This window comes from Eutrigla gurnardus (genome assembly GCF_963514095.1).
Source record: "Eutrigla gurnardus genome assembly, chromosome: 6".
NCBI lineage: Eukaryota > Metazoa > Chordata > Actinopteri > Perciformes > Triglidae > Eutrigla > Eutrigla gurnardus.
The window spans coordinates 24956559-24975339 of record NC_139920.1 but is presented as its reverse complement, the minus strand read 5'-3'; the positions used below and the strand labels follow the sequence as shown (position 1 = coordinate 24975339).

The window sequence follows — 18781 nt, the reverse complement described above, 5'->3', positions numbered from 1 at the left end:
CATATTGCCCTCATTTTATTTGTCCTATTGTTTCTTTTGGGAGATCTGCATTTTATGATAAATAGCCTATGAGACAAAATAAAGACATTCACCTTCTTTTTTTTTTAAACTTCCCAATAGTGGATGCAAATGTTATAGGTACCTTTATGTAGGAGATTTATGTTATCCACAATTTGGTCCACTATATTTATAGCCATATGTCACTTATATGATTGATGATGTGGTAGGCCCAGAAGGTTTTTTTTTTTTTGTCTCCAAAAGTTCAAGACATACAAGTTTTCTTTTTTCTTTTTTCTTTTTACTGGTCAGCCGAATAGCTTGTAAAATACTCCTGAAATTGTGTTGATTTGTTGACTTCATAAGAGGATCTTCTTGATCCTCTCATCTGCTCCAGACCAAAAACCAGCTTTCAACCAAAAAAAAAAAGAAGTAACTGCCATTTTCTCTTGTTATGCCTGTCAGGTGTTATTTCAGTTTTTAGCATGGATATTTCCCCTGAATGAACCGCAGACTGTTTTGTTAAAGCAGCGCCATCTATACTTAAGTGTAACGTAAATATTGAAGGGTTCTCCGCTCACACAGCAGCTGTCATCTCTGAACCCAAGCAGAGAGCACACTTTGTCTCTTCAACCTTATGTGCTGAAATATTCAAGAGCTCCAAGTTTATGAGACAGTTGCTGCCATCTGTGCCCCATAGTTCAGTCCTCCCATCATGGCTGAGCATAAGGCCAACATCAGAACAGTTATGTGTGAAAATATTCAATGCTCTGTATTGCAAATCTCAATAACGCCCGAGTTCCATAAACAACACTCTTCATTTTTCTCTCACACACACACACACACACACACACACACACAGAAACCCACGCAAGATTCTGCTACTGCAGAGTCAAAATTTCCATATGAGAGGAAAGGAAAAGAGGAAACATTTACACAAGCCTCCACACCGTTTCAGGGATATTTTTTCTCTTTGGTGTCTTTTTTTTTTTTTTTTTTTTTTTTTTTACAATATCATTGTGGAGCAAGCAAGCTCCTGTGAGCTTTACGTATTTCTCACTAAATGAGAGATTTCCTGAGAAAAAAAAAAAAAGCGGAGGAGGAAGGGTGCAATCAGTCCAGGTTTGTTCTAGACAACATCACTTCCTTCCCTAGCATTAAGAGAGTGTCAGAGCGAGACATTCAGATGTGGGTTTTCACCCAGCACTTTCCCAGGACAGTAATGCTGTGCAATTCTAATGGTGTCATTCAAAGCAGCTGCCTTTCTCAGCAATAAACTGAACGCCTTGCCTAAGCAATTCAAACCGCCTCCACAGATTGCGATACAGTCAACAAAGAACTTATCATCCAAGTGAAACTATTCATCAATGAATGTGTTTGTGTGCCAAAATAGTAGAAGGCAGCTTGAAAAGACCCCCGGTCACACCTGAAAGGCCACTTCTCTTTCTTGGCGATTGCCACAGCCGCACATTTGAATTCACCTGTTTCCTAAGTGTAACTGACGGTTAAAGTCTACCTTAGAAAAAGAAAACAATCGACATTCATGGGCATGGTAGATTAGCAATATTATACTATATACATTTGAGATGGCTTTGATGCTGTGGAGCAAGATGAAATACTTAAAACTGACGTGTGCCATACGGTAACCTAACACAACTTTGTTTTGTGTGTGTGGGTCAGGAACCCGCCAGCAAAAAAAAACAACTAAATAACACCCAGCCCTGCTTCCCGCACAGAGAATGGGGTCATTAATCCATGACAGGTGTCAAAGAAACAAAAATCAAATGTGTTGTTTTATCGCTTATCTTCAAAGGCACACTCGAGTAATAACTGCAGCACAAAGGGCCTTAAAGGGCTGCTTGCACAACAACACTGTTACTCCAGCCACACTGATAGAAATACACTCGGCTTTTCTCGTGGAAAAATAGAAAACCGTTCGATGCTTCAACAACCTTCTGGCTTCTTCAGTAGGAAATATGTGTACGACCAGACAGAAGATCATTTTAAAAAGACAGAACCTTTGAATCGAAATAAGAATCGGGCCATTGTTCAGACCAGCATGCATCCATGAGATATTTTCTTTCACTTTCATTTCTTTTCATTGCGTGACACATAGATCCCGTATATGACCCAATAAGGGTCCAATTTAGTTGTTAATACTATTTGAATTGGCCCTATATACATCAACGCTAAAGTGGAAGAATTACAGATATTTCTGCTTCTGTCTGAAGAACAATGAGATGATCACTGGAATGCGCGTGTGGACTTGTGTTCATTCCTCTGCGGAAGGGAGGGGGTCGTCCTTTTCGTGGAGTTGGTCGGTGTTGTTTTGGCCTGTGTTTACACAACCTACTGTACGTGTTGGAGTGAGAACAATGGACAGGAGGATTCCAAAACGGCGTTAGAGTGACAGTGTCAAGAATCCGCTAAGAAAAAAAGCAACTCCATGCTGCTGAAAAAGTCTTTTACATTAGGGTGAATGGTGAAACCAACATACAGAGAAAAAATGTTGGGAGCTGTGTGTTGGAGGGGTTTGGTGGAGGGACCGGGGCTGCATGTTTCTGAGAGCAGATTAAAGATCAAGACAGGAAGGGCCAGGTTTAGGGAAACAGGAAGACTGATGCAAGGAAGTGGACTACGTCAGCCGCCAGCCCACCACAGTCTGTGCTAAAAGTAGAATCCAGACCCAGCGCAAGTATGGAGTCTTTGCTCAAGTCACCAATGAAACTTGTACTTTTGACAGGTACGTGGGCTTTTTCTGTCGTCTAGCATGGCAGGTGTCTTGTAGGGAGACGGTGGAAGATGTGTTGATGTTAGCTATGATGGGGTTTGAGCTATGTGATGGGGCGGCAGTTGAGTTTGATGTATATATATTGATTTTTTTAAACTATAATTTTTCGTTTTTTATATATATGTATATATTTTTAAAACAGACTGTTATCTAGGTTTGTATGTACTGTGGTTCAATGGCTTGTTTCAGTGGGGTTTCATGAGTAGCAGGTTAACGAGACAGAGCCAGAGATAAGGATGTCATGTTTTTTTTTATATTGGATGCCTCAGATGCTAAAAGAAGCAGCTAAACAATATGGACAATGACTTTCATGGCATGAGTTAAACTTACACTCCCTTGCGTCTGGCACTTGTGTCTACGCAGCATGGCTCTCCAGTCTGATGGACCCATGCAGCCTCTCTGACATTTGTGATTCTTGCCACCGACTTGCAACATGCAAGGCCCTGAACGGATCGAACGACGCCTGCTTCTGCGACCACGGGTACACCGGAGATGGAACGACGTTTTGCAACGGTGAATATATAAAACATACAAAAGCCAGCCACATGTTATGTAGTATTTGCAATTATGGGAGAGAACGGCCTTGTGTGGAGCTGTCGTGTTAGACTATTTTAGAAAGGTTTTTGTTGCGTGTGGCTGCTCAACGTAAGCAGACTGACGCATTTGTATACATGTGGGTTAATGTAACATTTTCTAGAGCACTGTGGTTGACTGTGCAGAATAACAAGGATGTAAGCGGTTAAAAATATATCAGGAACTAGATGTGTTAAAGCTGGTTAAGATGCTAGCTCATGACTCATTACATTGTCATCGAAATGTAAAAAGGGACACAAATAAATGAATATAAAACGCTATCTTGGGTCATCCAGGATGTTACAGTTCTTAATCTAAAAACCTAGATTTTTATATGTAAGTAAGTTGCATAAAAAGTTTTCATGAGCATTTCAAAAACATGCAAGCACCATGTGGGTGAGTTCAGTAAGAAACGTGCAAGTAATTTCAACAACGGTATGTGTTGAATACCCCCTCAAAGACTGGGTTTCTTTATGTTGGACCTGCTGTGGTGGTTTGGAACTTCTTTTTGTATTGTTTGTATTCCCCAGCAGCTGGTTGGCAATGTGAAAAGATGTCGCCCCGATACAGCTTCATTAGTAACATTTGTAACGGCCAGCGTCGCCCTCTCAGTCTACATTGTTACTCCTGTTATGTTTCTGGGCTGTTTAGAATTCCTGGAACTTGTTTTGTTTCCTGACCAAACCTGATCACAATCACAGTGCAGCTCGACTTCAAGGGGCCAAAAGCAAATCAAAAATGTGTAGCAGTACAAACGCTGTGGCGAACACTGTTTTCACAAAAAAAAAAAGGCAAAGTGAAGTTCAAGGTTAATGGACTCCCGTTGTTGTGGTAGCAGGTAAATGAAATGTTGGTACAATGTCACAGTTTGTGTCATGCATTTGTCGTTAATTGCTATTAAAAGTATTTTTTTTTTCTATCATAGATTTTTTCAAGCTGATCCATTCAGTTTTCAACATTTTTTTTAATTTCCAAAACAAAGTCACAAAGGGACTCTCCACTTAGAGACCAAACAAAGGCATCAAAGTGAGTCATAAAACATGTGGATGCACTGTTTGTTCAGTAACGACAGCTCAAGGGTCCTGTGTGTTGTGGAGGTATTTCCCCTTTGTATTTAGTCACCTCTCTCATCACAGAAGAGGATTTCCCTTCCCGGACAGCTTTCTGTGCAAAAGGTACAGAGGAGAGGAAGAGCAAAGCATCCGTCATAGACAAGTGCAAACAAACAGTGGAAAAGTCTCACCAGGTCATTTCCAATAAACGCAGCGACCAGAGACAGAAGGTGCTGGAACAGCATTTTCTATAATGGGTGGATCACAGCAGCATCTGCAACAAACTGCTCTGCATCTGGTGCTTTCTAAAACTCCGGGCAGCAACGATACAAATATTTGAAGTAATTTTCAAATCATACAAAGGCAAACAACTCCTGAGCAATCACGAATGCGAAACAATGCAATGTAGGAATTAAAGCCAGCCGAGGCTTTAATCAAGACTAACTCAGCGGAGCCTGAGATCAGACCACCACTAAGCCTTTTCATGTCCAAATCAACACCAGGACCCAGGATGAGCACCAAATGGAAGTATTTTTCCAATAGTGATCTAATTGTGGAGGTCAGATGGAGCCAACATTTCTATGAACCGGCACTCAACCGGATAAAAAAAAAGAAATAAATCTGGAAATAAGCTGCTATGGTGATTGTATGGGGTTAGTTGGATTGAGATGTAGGAAATCCACATTGATACTCCAGAAATAATCCTGCCAGATCATCGGCCCTGAATTGATTGCAAAAGTCATCGCAAGTTTTAGTACTCACTCTGGTTACTATTTTTGGAAAACAGTGTGAAGAAACGCTGCCTCCATGTCCCGAGCATGTCATGCTCATTTTGATGTTTGGTGTTATCCTTTTCCCTCGAGCACAGATAACTTACTGCACCATTTTAACATGAAGGATTAACATATGACAGTCCAGCCAGATTTTTTTTTATTAATAATAATAATAATAATAATAATAATAATAATAATAATAATAGTACTTAATTTGTCTCTTTGGGAAAATTGATTTGATGATTTACACAATGAAATGTGGAGAGCTGTCAGAATGATAGAGGTTTTAGGTTTAGCTTTGGTGCCTTGCTCAAGGGCACCTCACTAGTGCCCAGGAGGTGAACAGCTATACCTCTCCAGCTACCGGTTCACAGTCTGTACCCGGTCTTTCCGGGACCTGCATGGACTCCCCTCTGGTTCCCTGGATGTCCCCGGCGGGCTGAGCTGCCACACTGCAGCCCCTGAGCTACTTTTGATAAACTCGCAGTGATGTTCTGTCATCACTCAACTACAATTATCTCTGAATATCTGCAAATGAAAATTACAGGACACCTGATTTGAAACCGGTTTCCGGGCATTTCTCCAGAGTATAGGGGAACGCCTTACGGGAAATGTGGCAGAAGGGAGACCGAGATATGGGAGACTGAGCATAAGCCAAAAGGAAACTATTATAGTACAATTAAATGAAGAGCAGCCTGTAAATAATGCATTAAACATCATGAATCGATCCGAGGATGGAAAAAAGTATCCATGTCCAAATAAAGGGTTCAATCATGAGTTTAACTTCCTGAATTCATTTATTTGTTGTAGATTTAAATACATTTTTATACATTTGTATTTCTAGCCTTCAGTTCCAAATCAGAGCAACACAAAAGCAGCCATTTAATATCTTTTGCTCATTTATTTTATTTTATTTCAACTAACCCAGTTTTGTTGTCCTAACCATGATCTTTCCACCACAGATGACAACGAGTGCCAGAATGTGACTAATATCTGCGGGGACAGGGGGAGCTGCACCAACACGGCGGGCAGCTACTTCTGTACGTGCATGTCTGGGTACACGTCGACGGGCCTGGCCGAGTTCCAGCCCAACGATGGAACCGAATGCATCGGTAACGTCCAGGGATCGCCGCGCCCGCTACTATAAGTTGTGATCACGTACGCACATACTGACACAGGACCTCACACAGCCGAGATAGCATGCACACGTGTGAAAGCGGTTACAGACAGCTGCGAGGAGCCAGGATTGGCTGTGCATGGGTCTGTTTTTCCTCTTTCACTGTACTGAGGAGGATAAACGTGTCGGAGGTGATTTTTTTCTCCCCCCCTCGGCCTTTCACTTCCTTCCCATCTGCTATTTTGAGCAATCACCCCGAGATCTTTTGCTCCATTTGGGATGGAAGAACAACACCTTCATTCCATGATGGAGCAGAACAAAGTCCTGCAAAATATCCGACTGGCTATGCTTATATATATCTATGGGCACACCGCCTCTAGAAACTGCTTTATGAATATTCAGACATGTAATGTGATAATGAACGGAATGCAGTTTCTCTTCCAAAAATCAATTATACAATATGAACTAAACTATTTATATAAATACAAAAGCAGCAGCATTTACTTCATTTCCAGCATCACTTTCACACATTTTTATGTACAATAAACCGTTGACACCAATATTTAGTCGTTTACATTATGTTATATTTTATGTTACGTTAGGAGTGTGTCTGTGTGTGTGTTTTGGGGGGGCTGAACTCTTCATTTGTTCCTTTCAGATGTTAATGAATGCAAGTCAGGACCGGTGTGTGGCCCAAACTCAGACTGCCATAATACGAATGGATCTTTCTATTGCACCTGTCAGCGTGATTACATCCCAACTTCAGGCACTAAGCACTTTCATCCAGAGAGAGGTGTAAGATGTAAAGGTCGGTATGAGGATGGAAGAGCTCACTCACACACACACACACACACACACACACACACACACACACACACACACACACACACACACACACACACACACACACACACACTGGTACATTCATCCAAGGACATACATCTTTCTTCAGCTCTTTCTTTTATTTATTTTTATTTTACTCTCTCTCTCTCTCTCTGTCACGCATGCCCACACCTACCAGATCTGAATTCATGTTTTATTTTTTGAAGAATTTATTATGCAATACATCTAGTTAACGCTGCAATCTCAAATTTTTTTGGGGTATGTTTCAAGCTATGTTGATCACAAAGACAACCGTGTGATTTTCATGCGAGTCAGACTTCACTGCAACATCCTGGTGAAATCATGTGAAATGAATTAAATGATTGTTGTTTTTCCAGAAAATCCCCAAACACACTGCCACGACGACATCGGGTGCATCACACAGACTGTCAATAAAACACTTGAATATGTAAGTACGCCTCCTCGGGAGCTCAGCCAAATATGGGTGAACATAGATATGATGACACTGCCCTCTGTTGGAGAGAAAGAAGATGAACACGAAGTGAAACAGGCTGACACTGTAGTGCACGTTACAAGGGCACACAACACCTTAGCCAAGTACCACATGCAGTTCTTGACGCTCTGTTGCGCCACCTACAGACAAGGAAAGTCATGGCAGCAGTGGTTAAAGACTGATGTGGCGCCACCTACAGGGAAAGGAAGTCATAGTTCTTGCAGTCGTTGGCTCATAGGCCAGGAAATAGGTGTTTAATGAATTGTGGATGTGTGTATTTCAGGAGTTTTTCGAAGTGAAAATGTCTAGAAGTACAGTTAAGTATATTGTGTGAAAATTTTATTTCACTCCTATTTTATTTAGCAGAAACAAAGAGGTGGTATAGACATGTCTAAACTATAATCTATAAGTGGCTACGTCTGTTCTGTGCACACTATTGAGTGAGTGAGTGAGCTACATGCCAGTTCCATCCAAACTAAATAAGGGAAAGCTGCTACAAAAATACCATATATCTATATTTTATAATAAACCACGATGGTCTTCCCCCTCCATCCTAGATGAGCAACCTCACAGACCCCCAGAGTGTGCTGAATGAAATCGCCAAACAGACGTCCGGCGATCTCACCTCCGTGGAAGTGATCGCGTACGTCGAGGCCTTGAGTCGATCCGCATCAACGCTGGCTGTCGGAGAAAAGGATTACGCTGTCAAACCGTCCGCCATCAACTCAACTCTTACAGTAATCTTTGTTTACCATTCTCGTGTCTCAATCAACATTTGCAGTTTTGCTTTGGTTTAGTGGGAAAAAAATTGGCACTGCACACAATCCGGCTCCTTCTTATCGTGCCGCGCAGTTCTGAGAAAGACCCTTTAGAAACTTCTGGAATTGATTTGAAGCTGCGAGCTGATTTCATTTTGTTCCAGTTTATAATATCTTTCATTTTTCTTTTTTGGTTTTATCTAACAGACTAAAAGTACTTTCCTCAAAAGTTGACCAAAGTTCTCCTCTAACCTCTTACACTGTGTAGGCGGCTTCTTACAGACTTATCCTACAATTCAGCTACATATCTAAATATAAAAATAATAAATGCAGTCATTATTGAAATGTCAACAGCGACAAACCTCGATAAGCATAATGTTGTAACTATAACTAATTAAATACATGTTGTTGCATGTTATACTGTCACACACACACACGTCACAGTGATGCTTTTCAACAGAAATTAGTGAAAGCAGTAAACAACCTGGTGGAGAGGGATGAGCTGGTGGCTTGGGGCCGGATGAAAGAGGAGCGTCGGGAACATACCATCACCAAGCTGCTGCACACTGTGGAACAAAGTGCCCTGACTCTGGCTAACAGCTACAAAACTCCAACTGAGCTGGAAATCAAAGCCACAGAAATAGGTGAGATACTTATTAACACAGGGAGCTCCAGACGCTCCAATTATATTAAATTGTCCTGCCATTTCTTACCTCCTGCGCGCCCAGAAAGTGAGATTTTGGATAATTGTCATTTTCATATTTTTTAATTCCTTGATATCGCTGACATTTCTTTTTGTCTCCTCAACCACAGAACTGAAAGTCTTTACCTTTGATGCTGGACACACAAAAGCCAAAGTGTCGGCTTCCCTGGGAGGAGATCTTATAAATCTCACTCCAAAGCTGAGACCAGAGGAGGACAGAAATGGTAAAGATAGTCCAATTTACACATTTAAAGGGTGGTATAAAAGCTGTGACACACATGAAAATGTAACTATTCATATTCTCTTTTTTTTCTTTAAATATCACAATTTAATGCTGTATGATGCCTTCCAGGGAAAATGTTCACTCTAACAAAAAAAAAAGAAAAAATCTGAAAATCTGCAACAGTTACACATGCAGCATGCTTGTTATATCTCAATCAAATCCAATATGAATCACTGTCTCCTGGTTTCACGTGGAAAACAAATCAAACCATCAAAATCAATTTCAAACGTCGGCTGATTTTACTGTCAGTGTGGTAAACCGGTTAAACATACACTCTGAACTCTTCACAGTCGGTCTGATCTGCAACACTGATTGTGCGTTTAATAACTTCCAAATGGCTTTCTGCGTGACCGAAGAGACAGTTTTAATTAACTTGGAAAGTTTGTTTTCAAAACACACACACACACACACACACACACACACACACACACACACACACACACACACACAAAACCAGTAAGTAAGTCTGACTCTTTTTTCTGTTGTTGTCCATCAGGCAGCGTGACGGTGGTGTTTGTGCGATATGACAGCATCGGTGACATCCTGAAGCCAAGCAGCGACCCAGGTGTCACCGACTACTCGCGCTATGCAGAGACGGGGGAAATCACTGTCAACTCCCAAGTTGTAGCTGCCGCCGTCAAACCTGCTGACGTTTACCAACTTGACCATGTCACCTTCACTCTGAAACACAACGAGGTAAAAACACTACAGAGTGCTGAGGCTGGCTGCATTGCTGTATACCTTCAGGAGGCTTCAGAGTGCCACTGACTTGGTTTGTAATGCAGCAGCAGCTCTTCTGCCTCATTCACTCCCTTATTGACTTGATTTGCTTCAGCAGCGTTTTAAAACTGATCATGAGACTAAAGCTGGAATCTATTTTATTAAAATAGATTTTTATCTGAAGAAAAATAAATAAATCAAATGCAAGTTTGAGGCGGGACAGGAGAAAGCTAAGCTTATCATGTCATCACATTTAATTTACATATAGCTCATATCTGTGTGAAATAGTCATTATCCAAATCTGAATATGAGATCCAACACACAATAATAATAAATAATGAAAATCATTATTGGACCAATTAGAATGCAATCCACATGAGCATTTTCTTCCCTTCCCACCTTAATCTCACTGCTGCCTTTTTTCATTCCATATATATTTCATGTATCCACATTACACTCGTATCCAAAAGGATCTTGTTAGGTTTGAAACATCAATATCCCATCATATATATATATATATATATATATATATCCTTGTCAAACTGGAGAACATCTTTTGCTGCAAAAAACAGCTTCCTTATTCCCACACTGGCTCTCACAGTGACTTCACAACTGCCAGAGTTTCCATTCAACTCAAATTGAAACATACTCACATGGGAGGAGTAGCTTTGTGTAAGGTTTTTTTATATTAAAAAACAACAAAAACGTATGAAATGTTAACATATTTCTTCCAATGACCTCTCACTTAAGGGGGAATGGAAGAGGACAGGTGAATAGATGATGGAGGGAAAGTGGAGTAATGAGGGAAATAACCCTAAAAGTTAATGTGCTGGTATTTTCTTTTAAGATAATTAAAATGTATGAGAAAGTGAAATCATTATTTTTGTTGGACCCTCGAGGCTTAAGCCTAAAAAGGAGGTGATGATTTATGTCGAGCACTGAAAATCCTCTGTAAATTGGCTTTAAAGAGCAACAATCAATAATTTGGGCTTTATTTTCATGCCGACACTTTCTGCTTGTGGTATTTTTCTTCCTTTTTTTTGGTTTAAGTTGTTGCTTGCACCTGTTCTTGCAACACACTCGCATTCATATGAATGAAAAATGTAGTGATTTAAGGGTATAAATTACTTAAACGTAACCATAACCAACTTTGCTGCACATAAATCTAATTGAATGTACAAGCAAAGATTTAGAGAATCTAGAACATTTTCATTTTATTTATCTACGACAGTGTTCATTTGTACTGCAAATGTAGCTTTTATGGATCATTGTTATTCAACTAAAACTGCACATAATAATTAATGTAAAATAATTTGACCTCTGCTTTCGATAGGTTATGTGACTGTGAACGTGTATGTGAATTGTAATGCTAATTTGGACTACTGTACGTCTCAGTTAGACTGCTTCCTGGCAAAAACCACCCACGGTGAGCCATTGTTGCATTGTGTCATATGACTCTTGTGTCTGCACTCTTTTTGAGTCATACATGATAATTATCAGACATTTTTATTTTTCTCATAATCAGTCATAAAAATTGCGAGGCGATAAGAATAGAGAGGGAAAGTGTATGCAAATACAGCAATAATCGGACAACCGATGAAAATGACATTTAAAAAGAAACATATTTAATTATAATTCCGGATGCACTCAAACTTTGGATTCATTTTAAATGCTATTTTGATGAGACCTGCACAATCGTTTTTTTAACCCCCTGCTGAGGAATCACAAAGCGGCGTAGCACAGGAACTAATAAAAACAGCAGCATGAACAGTCCTCAGCATCTTCGCTCCTCTCTCTCTCTTCCCCAAAAAGCCCGTGGACACTAAAGCCGACGTGACGCAGTGTGCCTTCTGGGAGTACGAGCCAGACAGCCTGCGGGGCCACTGGGCCACTCACGGCTGCAGGACGGTCCACGTCGACAGCAACGCCACCACCTGCTACTGCAATCACCTCACACACTTCGCCATCCTCATGTCCTCTGGGCGAGCCAATGTGAGCGATCATACATTCACAAATAGTGTGCAAGGTTTTCCTTTTTCCATTCCTCCACTGGTTCTTTTATAACAACTTCACATTATAACTACCAAACTTTAGAATATATAATTGATATGATACGTTAGAGCAGTCTTCTGTCTTTATAACTGGTTAAAGTTCATTATTATGAGCTGTGTAACATCCAGGACTCAGATTCTTCTTTTAAACACTGGGGTCACTTGGACATGGAGGTATAAAGCGTTATGAATGCTGAATGTAATAACTACATTATAAACCTTGCAATGCATGATTATAAACATTTATACTACCGTTTATAAAGCTTTATAAATGCATTATAATGTGTTATAAATGTGCTTATGATGCACGACCTTCATAGAAAGTGTGACCAAATATTATTTTCGATTTTCATCGCGAGCAAAGATGTGAATCTCATACCTGTAGCTGTTTTTTTATACAACACCCAGAATATGTATCTATCTAGAGGATAATGTACCATAAAACCTGAAATGTTTGTTTTGTTAGGTAAAACATTATTTACATGTGTGCGCTTGCTTTCCACCAACATTTGTTTCTTCCAAGCCTCCAAGTCAGGATGATAAGTTGTGAGACAGCATTTTATGCAACACAAAACAGACCAAACCAAAAACTTTGTTGGACTTGGCTCCTAAAGGCAATGTGACTCACTATTCATATGGAAAGGCAAAGGAAGCGTGGGAGATATCAACCCACACCTCTTCAAGATAAACTCCCCTGTTGTTTTAGAGCACTCAGCTGTGCCCTCAGATTCCTACATTGTCTGTAGGGATTTCTTAGCACTGTTAAACAAAACAATATTAATAAATGAGGAATTCATCCATCAAAAAAATGATATAAAAGAAATAAGTTAATTAAAATGAATTATGCAAAAACATAAAACATTTTTTCACCCCTGTAACAATATCGGATAAAGCAAGATAACATATTGGTGTAACTCTAACTCCAGCCCTCCAAAGTGCACCCACCCATGTTATATAATGAATCCAAGCCGGAAAACATAAGAAATAGCATCTTCGGCATACCGTGAGACAGTGAATGAAACACCTGCCTTTCCATTTGCTTTCCCAGCTGGTGGCCCACTACACCATCCTGACCCGGATCACCCAGCTGGGGATGATCATCTCACTCATCTGCCTGTCCATGTGCATCTTCACCTTCTGGTTCTTCAGCGAGATCCAGAGCACCAGGACCACCATCCACAAGAACCTGTGCTGCAGCCTCTTCATGGCCGAGTTCATCTTCCTGGTGGGGATCAACATGAACACGCACAAGGTGGGAGACTAGACGACGAGGCGCTTCTCATTGGAGTCGTGAGGCGACACACATTATTATTTTTTGAACTTTCTTTTGGGTTTCTTTGCTGCTCTTTTGAATTCTTCTTTGACACGAAAAGACACATGAAAATGGAAATTCCGACATATAGAGGCGAAATGACTGCTTTTACACATCTCCCTCCTCTTTTGTCTCCTCTTTCTTTGCAGCTTTTCTGCTCCGTTATTGCCGGGCTGCTGCACTATTTCTTCCTCGCGGCCTTTGCCTGGATGTGCATCGAGGGCATCCATCTGTACTTAATAGTGGTGGGTGTCATCTACAACAAAGGCTTCCTGCACCGCAACTTCTACATCTTCGGCTACGGAAGCCCGGCGGTGGTGGTGGCCATCTCGGCGACGCTCGGCTCCAAGTATTACGGCACTGATAAAGTGTAAGTGGGAAGATAAAGGCATTTTTCAGGGAAGACAGATAAACAAATGAATCATAAATACGAGGGGACGGTGATTACATTACATCCCTGGTGACATGAAGGGAGCCGGAGATGCTTGAACCGCCTTGTAAGGTAATAACTGAATTCATGGAGGAGAAATTCTGAATGGTTTGAATAGTTTATGAATAAAAGTTTGTTGTTTATTAACATAAAAATATAATTAAAAGATTGCAAAAACAAGTGCTGATTGTGCGTTCCTCTGAGCAGAGGTCACTATTTTTGCGAACCAATTGTTTTTGTGCTTGTAAGATAAGAAGGGTATGTACCCATAGAGAAATATGTCATAATTAAGATTAAGGCTCGATTAGAGCGAAGGAAAATGATAGAGGGTATTGCTTCTGCAAAGGAAGGAGAGATTATCGCAAAACAAAAGAGATCTCAAAACACACACGCGGTCAATAAAAAGTTGTTTGCATATTTGTGTCACAGGTGTTGGCTGAGCACGGAAAACCACTTCATATGGAGTTTCATCGGGCCGGCGTGTTTGATCATTCTGGTGAGATCTACAAAGGCCTTGTTGGAGAATTAATTGGAATCATCAAACAGAGACTGTTTCCACGCTAAATATCCGTTTGATTGTGCTTGTTTGTCCTGTTTGTTTTGGTCGTTCTCCACCAAAAGGTTAATCTCTTGGCTTTCGGAGTAATCATCTACAAAGTGTACCGACATACTGCTGTGAAAAAGCCTGAAATCAGCCACTATGAAAACATCAGGTAGGATTATCTTTACTCTCGTTGAGAAAGGTCAAAAGAATATTGAAAATCAAGCTGTAATTTCCTTAGCAGACGGATTAGTATGGCGCCGCGTGGTTTCCTTGTAGGAGCACATTACAATTAGCTGTTGTTGACTTAGTAGATGCCTTTTTTCCCCCTCTTTCATTTTTTTGCAACGGCTCTGTTAAAGTCGGTGTTGTCCTCCTCAGGGCCTGTGCTCGCGGTGCCTTGGCCCTGTTGTTTGTGCTGGGAGCCACCTGGACCTTAGGAGTGGTGCACATCCTTAATGAGACCACGCTCACCGCCTATCTGTTCACCATCGCCAACGCCTTCCAGGGCATGTTCATCTTCATCTTCCTCTGTGTGCTCTCCAGAAAGGTAATGATCTTTTTTTTTAATTGTTAATTCAACACACATAGCTGGACAGCAGTTTAGAAAAATGTTGTATATATGTAGATGGATTTACAGTGTGTGAATATTTTGTTTTCAGACACAATCCTCTGTTTATTCCTATTTAAATGCATCACTTTTGACCGAGTGCAATGATTACATTAATTAACCAGGTGAAATTAATAAATTCATAACTTTTGTTTGGTGCTATAAAACACAAGACATTTGCAAATTACTCCTATTTCCTATCTATCTATCTATCTATCTATCTATCTATCTATCTATCTATCTATCTATCTATCTATCTATCTATCTATCTATCTATCTATCTATCTATCTATCTATCTATCTATCTATCTATCTATCTATCTATCTAAGATTTTAAGAATGTTCCCCACTGAAATGAAGTGGAGTAAAAGTAGAAAGATTCCTAAAATGCTGGTACTCGAGTACGAGTATCTATAATTGTGTTTAAGCATCACATGATATGTTTTCTTGTAAATCCTTCTTCCATCTGTCGTTCCAGATTCAGGAGGAGTACTACAGGCTTTTCAAAAACGTGCCGTGTTGTTTTGAATGCCTGAGATGAACGAACGCCACCAGAGGCCGATCCCTTGCACTTGTACAATAATAGTCCACACTGCAGCTTCGCAATGTCCCGTGACTCATGTTTCAGTTTAAAAAACAAAACAAAAAATAAACGACTACATGGGAGGAATTGTTTAGTACAGATGTCTAATAAATGAGAACACACAGCGCTAATGTGTAAACATCTGGTTTCACTTTTAAAGAGTGTATAAATCATCTTTGCTTTATGTACAATGGAAGTAGACAACGTATCAACACCTTCACAATAATGCAGGAATCACAATATTCTGTGTTTTTTTCCATTTGAATTTAACGCCTTTGCTGTTGTCGGCATCACACTCCAAATAACCTGCGCAGTCTGTTGTCTTTGTTCCCTTTTTCTTGTGTTTGAAATTGATTTTTAAGTTATTAAAAATGAATGTGGCAAACTAACACATAGCTTTGTTGCTCACTTCTTTTGTGTGCAAAATCAATGGTCTTGTTTGACGCATTCTTCGTCTTTCCTTTTATGAACATCACAGTGAAGTCTATATTAAATATGAATTGTTGGGAGGACCGTTTGGCTCTTACATGACAGTTAGGTAGGCCGATGGCTCCATCTAGTGGACATAATGTGGAACAGTCGCTCCACGCACACACACACACACACACACACACACACACACACACACACACACACACACACACACACACACACACACACACACACACACACACACACACACACACACACACAGAGCAATACATTGATTATTATATTTGCCTGCATGATCAGATCTAACCTGTATATGATCATGTTTGTAGCATGTTGGGCCGTGTGAGTTGTGCGATACTGAGCTGTACAGAAATAAATATTGTGGTTGATCCTTTACTTCCTGCTAAGTGTTCTTGTCTTATTGCAGCAAACAGTTCTCCTGGGTCTGCAGGGTATTATGACTTTAAGAAGCCAAGCGTGTGACGATTAACCTTTATATCAAATCTCTTCCTATCTACAGTCAATTTGCTTATATTGTTACCTTCTATTCATAAATTATCTGAATCCCAAATAATTAAACAAAGCAAAACGACGGCAAAGCAAACAATGATACATGGATTTTCTTTGTTGTGTAATAATTGCTTTCTTGTGCAAATCTACTCAAACTTCATTTCACAACATCCTTGCAGATAGGATTGTTTCTTTATTTTGTTTTCATTTTTATGTTTGGTGCTTTGATTGTCTTGATTCAATCACAATCAGATTTACATCTAGACCTCACTATGACTCAGATCTGTAAACAGCCCTGCTAGACCCATAGTTATTAATACTAAGAAGTATGATATACCGGTATGTACTGTATATATATATAATTACCACCATGTGGTCGTATGTGTGTCCAAAATGTCACCACTTTTATCCTTTGAGACATTAGTGGAATCATAATTAGTATATGAAATCTGGGGTTGTGGCCAAAAACATGTTAAATTGACCTTTGACCTCGAAAAATCCAGCTCATCCTTGAGGCCAGGTAAACCCGTCTCACTGGATGTCTAATTGTGACACGGAATCACAAGGCACTTCCAAATAATAGCTGGCAGCTGATTTGAATAAAGCAAAGGTCAGCCAAACTCTTACCGAAGAGAGAGAGAGAGAGAGAGAGAGAGAGAGAGAGAGACAGAGAGAGAGAGAGAGAGAGAGAGAGAGAGAGAGAGAGCGATAGAGAGAGAGAAGAAAAGTGAAAAAACATCTTTTTCATCAAGAAAAGTCTTCAAAAAACTCTCCAGTTCTGATATAACTGATGGTTTTACAGCATCTACGCCGACCTCTTCAGGAGGTTAAGAACGAACTGCCGCCTCTCCGTCTCTCACACACCTGAACCCGGCCTGCAGCCGCCAGCAGCTCCTCATGCTAATGCGTCACAGCAGAACACGAATGCATCACTGCAAGCCTGACAAGGTGGATTGTGTGTGTGATGCATGATCCCCGCGACTCACGTGTGATCTCGTGTCGTTGTGAGAATCCAGCTGACGTGTGAGGTAAGAGTCCAGGTTGATGTTTGTTCCAAATTCCAGGAGATTCCCTCCAGGCGTTCCTGAGATATCGCGTTCACAAGAAGGAACCAGATGGACTAAACATAATGCCTCCCCTGGCACATTTAAAATTCAAAATAGTTTCCTCCTGCCTCGATAGTGTAAAAAAAGTACTAAACCTACGAATGGAAACGGCTACATCTGGTTCTGAACAAACTCAAGCAGGCTAAATAACTAGTTCTGGCACCGTCACAATCATTTTTATTGGTCATTAACATTGATAAAACCATTATCTGCTGAGAAGAGTGTGTTTTGCAGCACAAGGTGGCACCAAAGATAGATTAGCTGAATTAATTCATCACTGCACCCAAAATACACAACTCATTCACCCGGTGGCTGCCAACATAGAACCCAGCAGAGGAACAACATTTATATTAACATTAACAAATAAACACAAACCTAAATACACACCGCAAAAATTAAAATAACATTTGTCTAATTACTTGTCAATATATTTAATATAATAAATAATCACATACTAAGTAACATTTCAGTGTAAAAATATTTAAAAAAAAATCAGTATTACAGGTTTATGACACATTTTGTAATATTAATGTACTATAACTCAAAATTATTTTTCTCTGTAAATGTCTCTTTGATTTATAGATATTCCTCACATACATTTTTAAGGTCAGCCATCAGGGTTACCAGTCATACAAAAATAAAGTAATAAGTACTTACAGTCTAACATGGCATGGCATTCATCAGCAGAAAATACATCTGTATTTCACTTAATCTGGGCAGATTACCTCTGAATTGTATAATAAACATCATAAAACCTGGACCTGCCGAAGGTATTTGGTACTTCGACTGTATACCTAAGCGGAGACGGCTGTGTTAAATACTCCAGAGAGAAGAACAGAGTATTCCCTGTCCGACTTCATGTATGACACTTGAAAATCACTGCTTGGCTTTTTACCTTTGATTTGTGCCTCAAAGGAGATAAAAGTCAAAGAGGCCTTTCTCACACTCCAGAGATAACCGCCAGGTTCGGCTGATAGATGTCGGTGACACTCAGGTCATGACATGACTAAATCCAACTGATCTTCAAAGGTGTTTTAATAATGCCCCCCACCCACTTTAGTCTTCAAAAATAAATTCCCTCCCAATTAGGGGCAACGATGTGA

At 40.2% G+C, this 18781-nt stretch overlaps 2 protein-coding genes across 2 annotated transcripts in view; both read left to right on the top strand.

Moving 5' to 3' along the window:
• The window catches only part of negr1 (neuronal growth regulator 1), a 378181-nt gene that overhangs the window by 182148 nt on the left and 177252 nt on the right, over positions 1 to 18781 (top strand). The gene's annotated exons all lie outside the window — the stretch shown is intronic.
• adgrl4 (adhesion G protein-coupled receptor L4) lies at positions 2615 to 16200 on the top strand. Its single transcript, XM_084011839.1, has 16 exons — positions 2615 to 2740; positions 3152 to 3301; positions 6149 to 6298; positions 6962 to 7111; positions 7524 to 7594; positions 8197 to 8376; positions 8858 to 9041; positions 9211 to 9324; positions 9880 to 10079; positions 11916 to 12095; positions 13203 to 13406; positions 13616 to 13836; positions 14326 to 14392; positions 14518 to 14609; positions 14819 to 14987; positions 15526 to 16200. Exons 1-16 carry the CDS (start codon positions 2695 to 2697, stop codon positions 15586 to 15588), a joined length of 2241 nt encoding a protein of 746 aa, XP_083867965.1. The 5' UTR covers positions 2615 to 2694; the 3' UTR covers positions 15589 to 16200.

Excerpts from the sequence above, each read along its gene's own strand:
- adgrl4 (XM_084011839.1), top strand. The coding sequence starts at position 2,695 with ATGGAGTCTTTGCTCAAGTCACCAATGAAACTTGTACTTTTGACAG. Across the intron at positions 3,302-6,148 it reads TGGAACGACGTTTTGCAACG|ATGACAACGAGTGCCAGAAT; the intron begins GTGAATATATAA and ends TTTCCACCACAG. Across the intron at positions 13,837-14,325 it reads TATTACGGCACTGATAAAGT|GTGTTGGCTGAGCACGGAAA; the intron begins GTAAGTGGGAAG and ends TTTGTGTCACAG.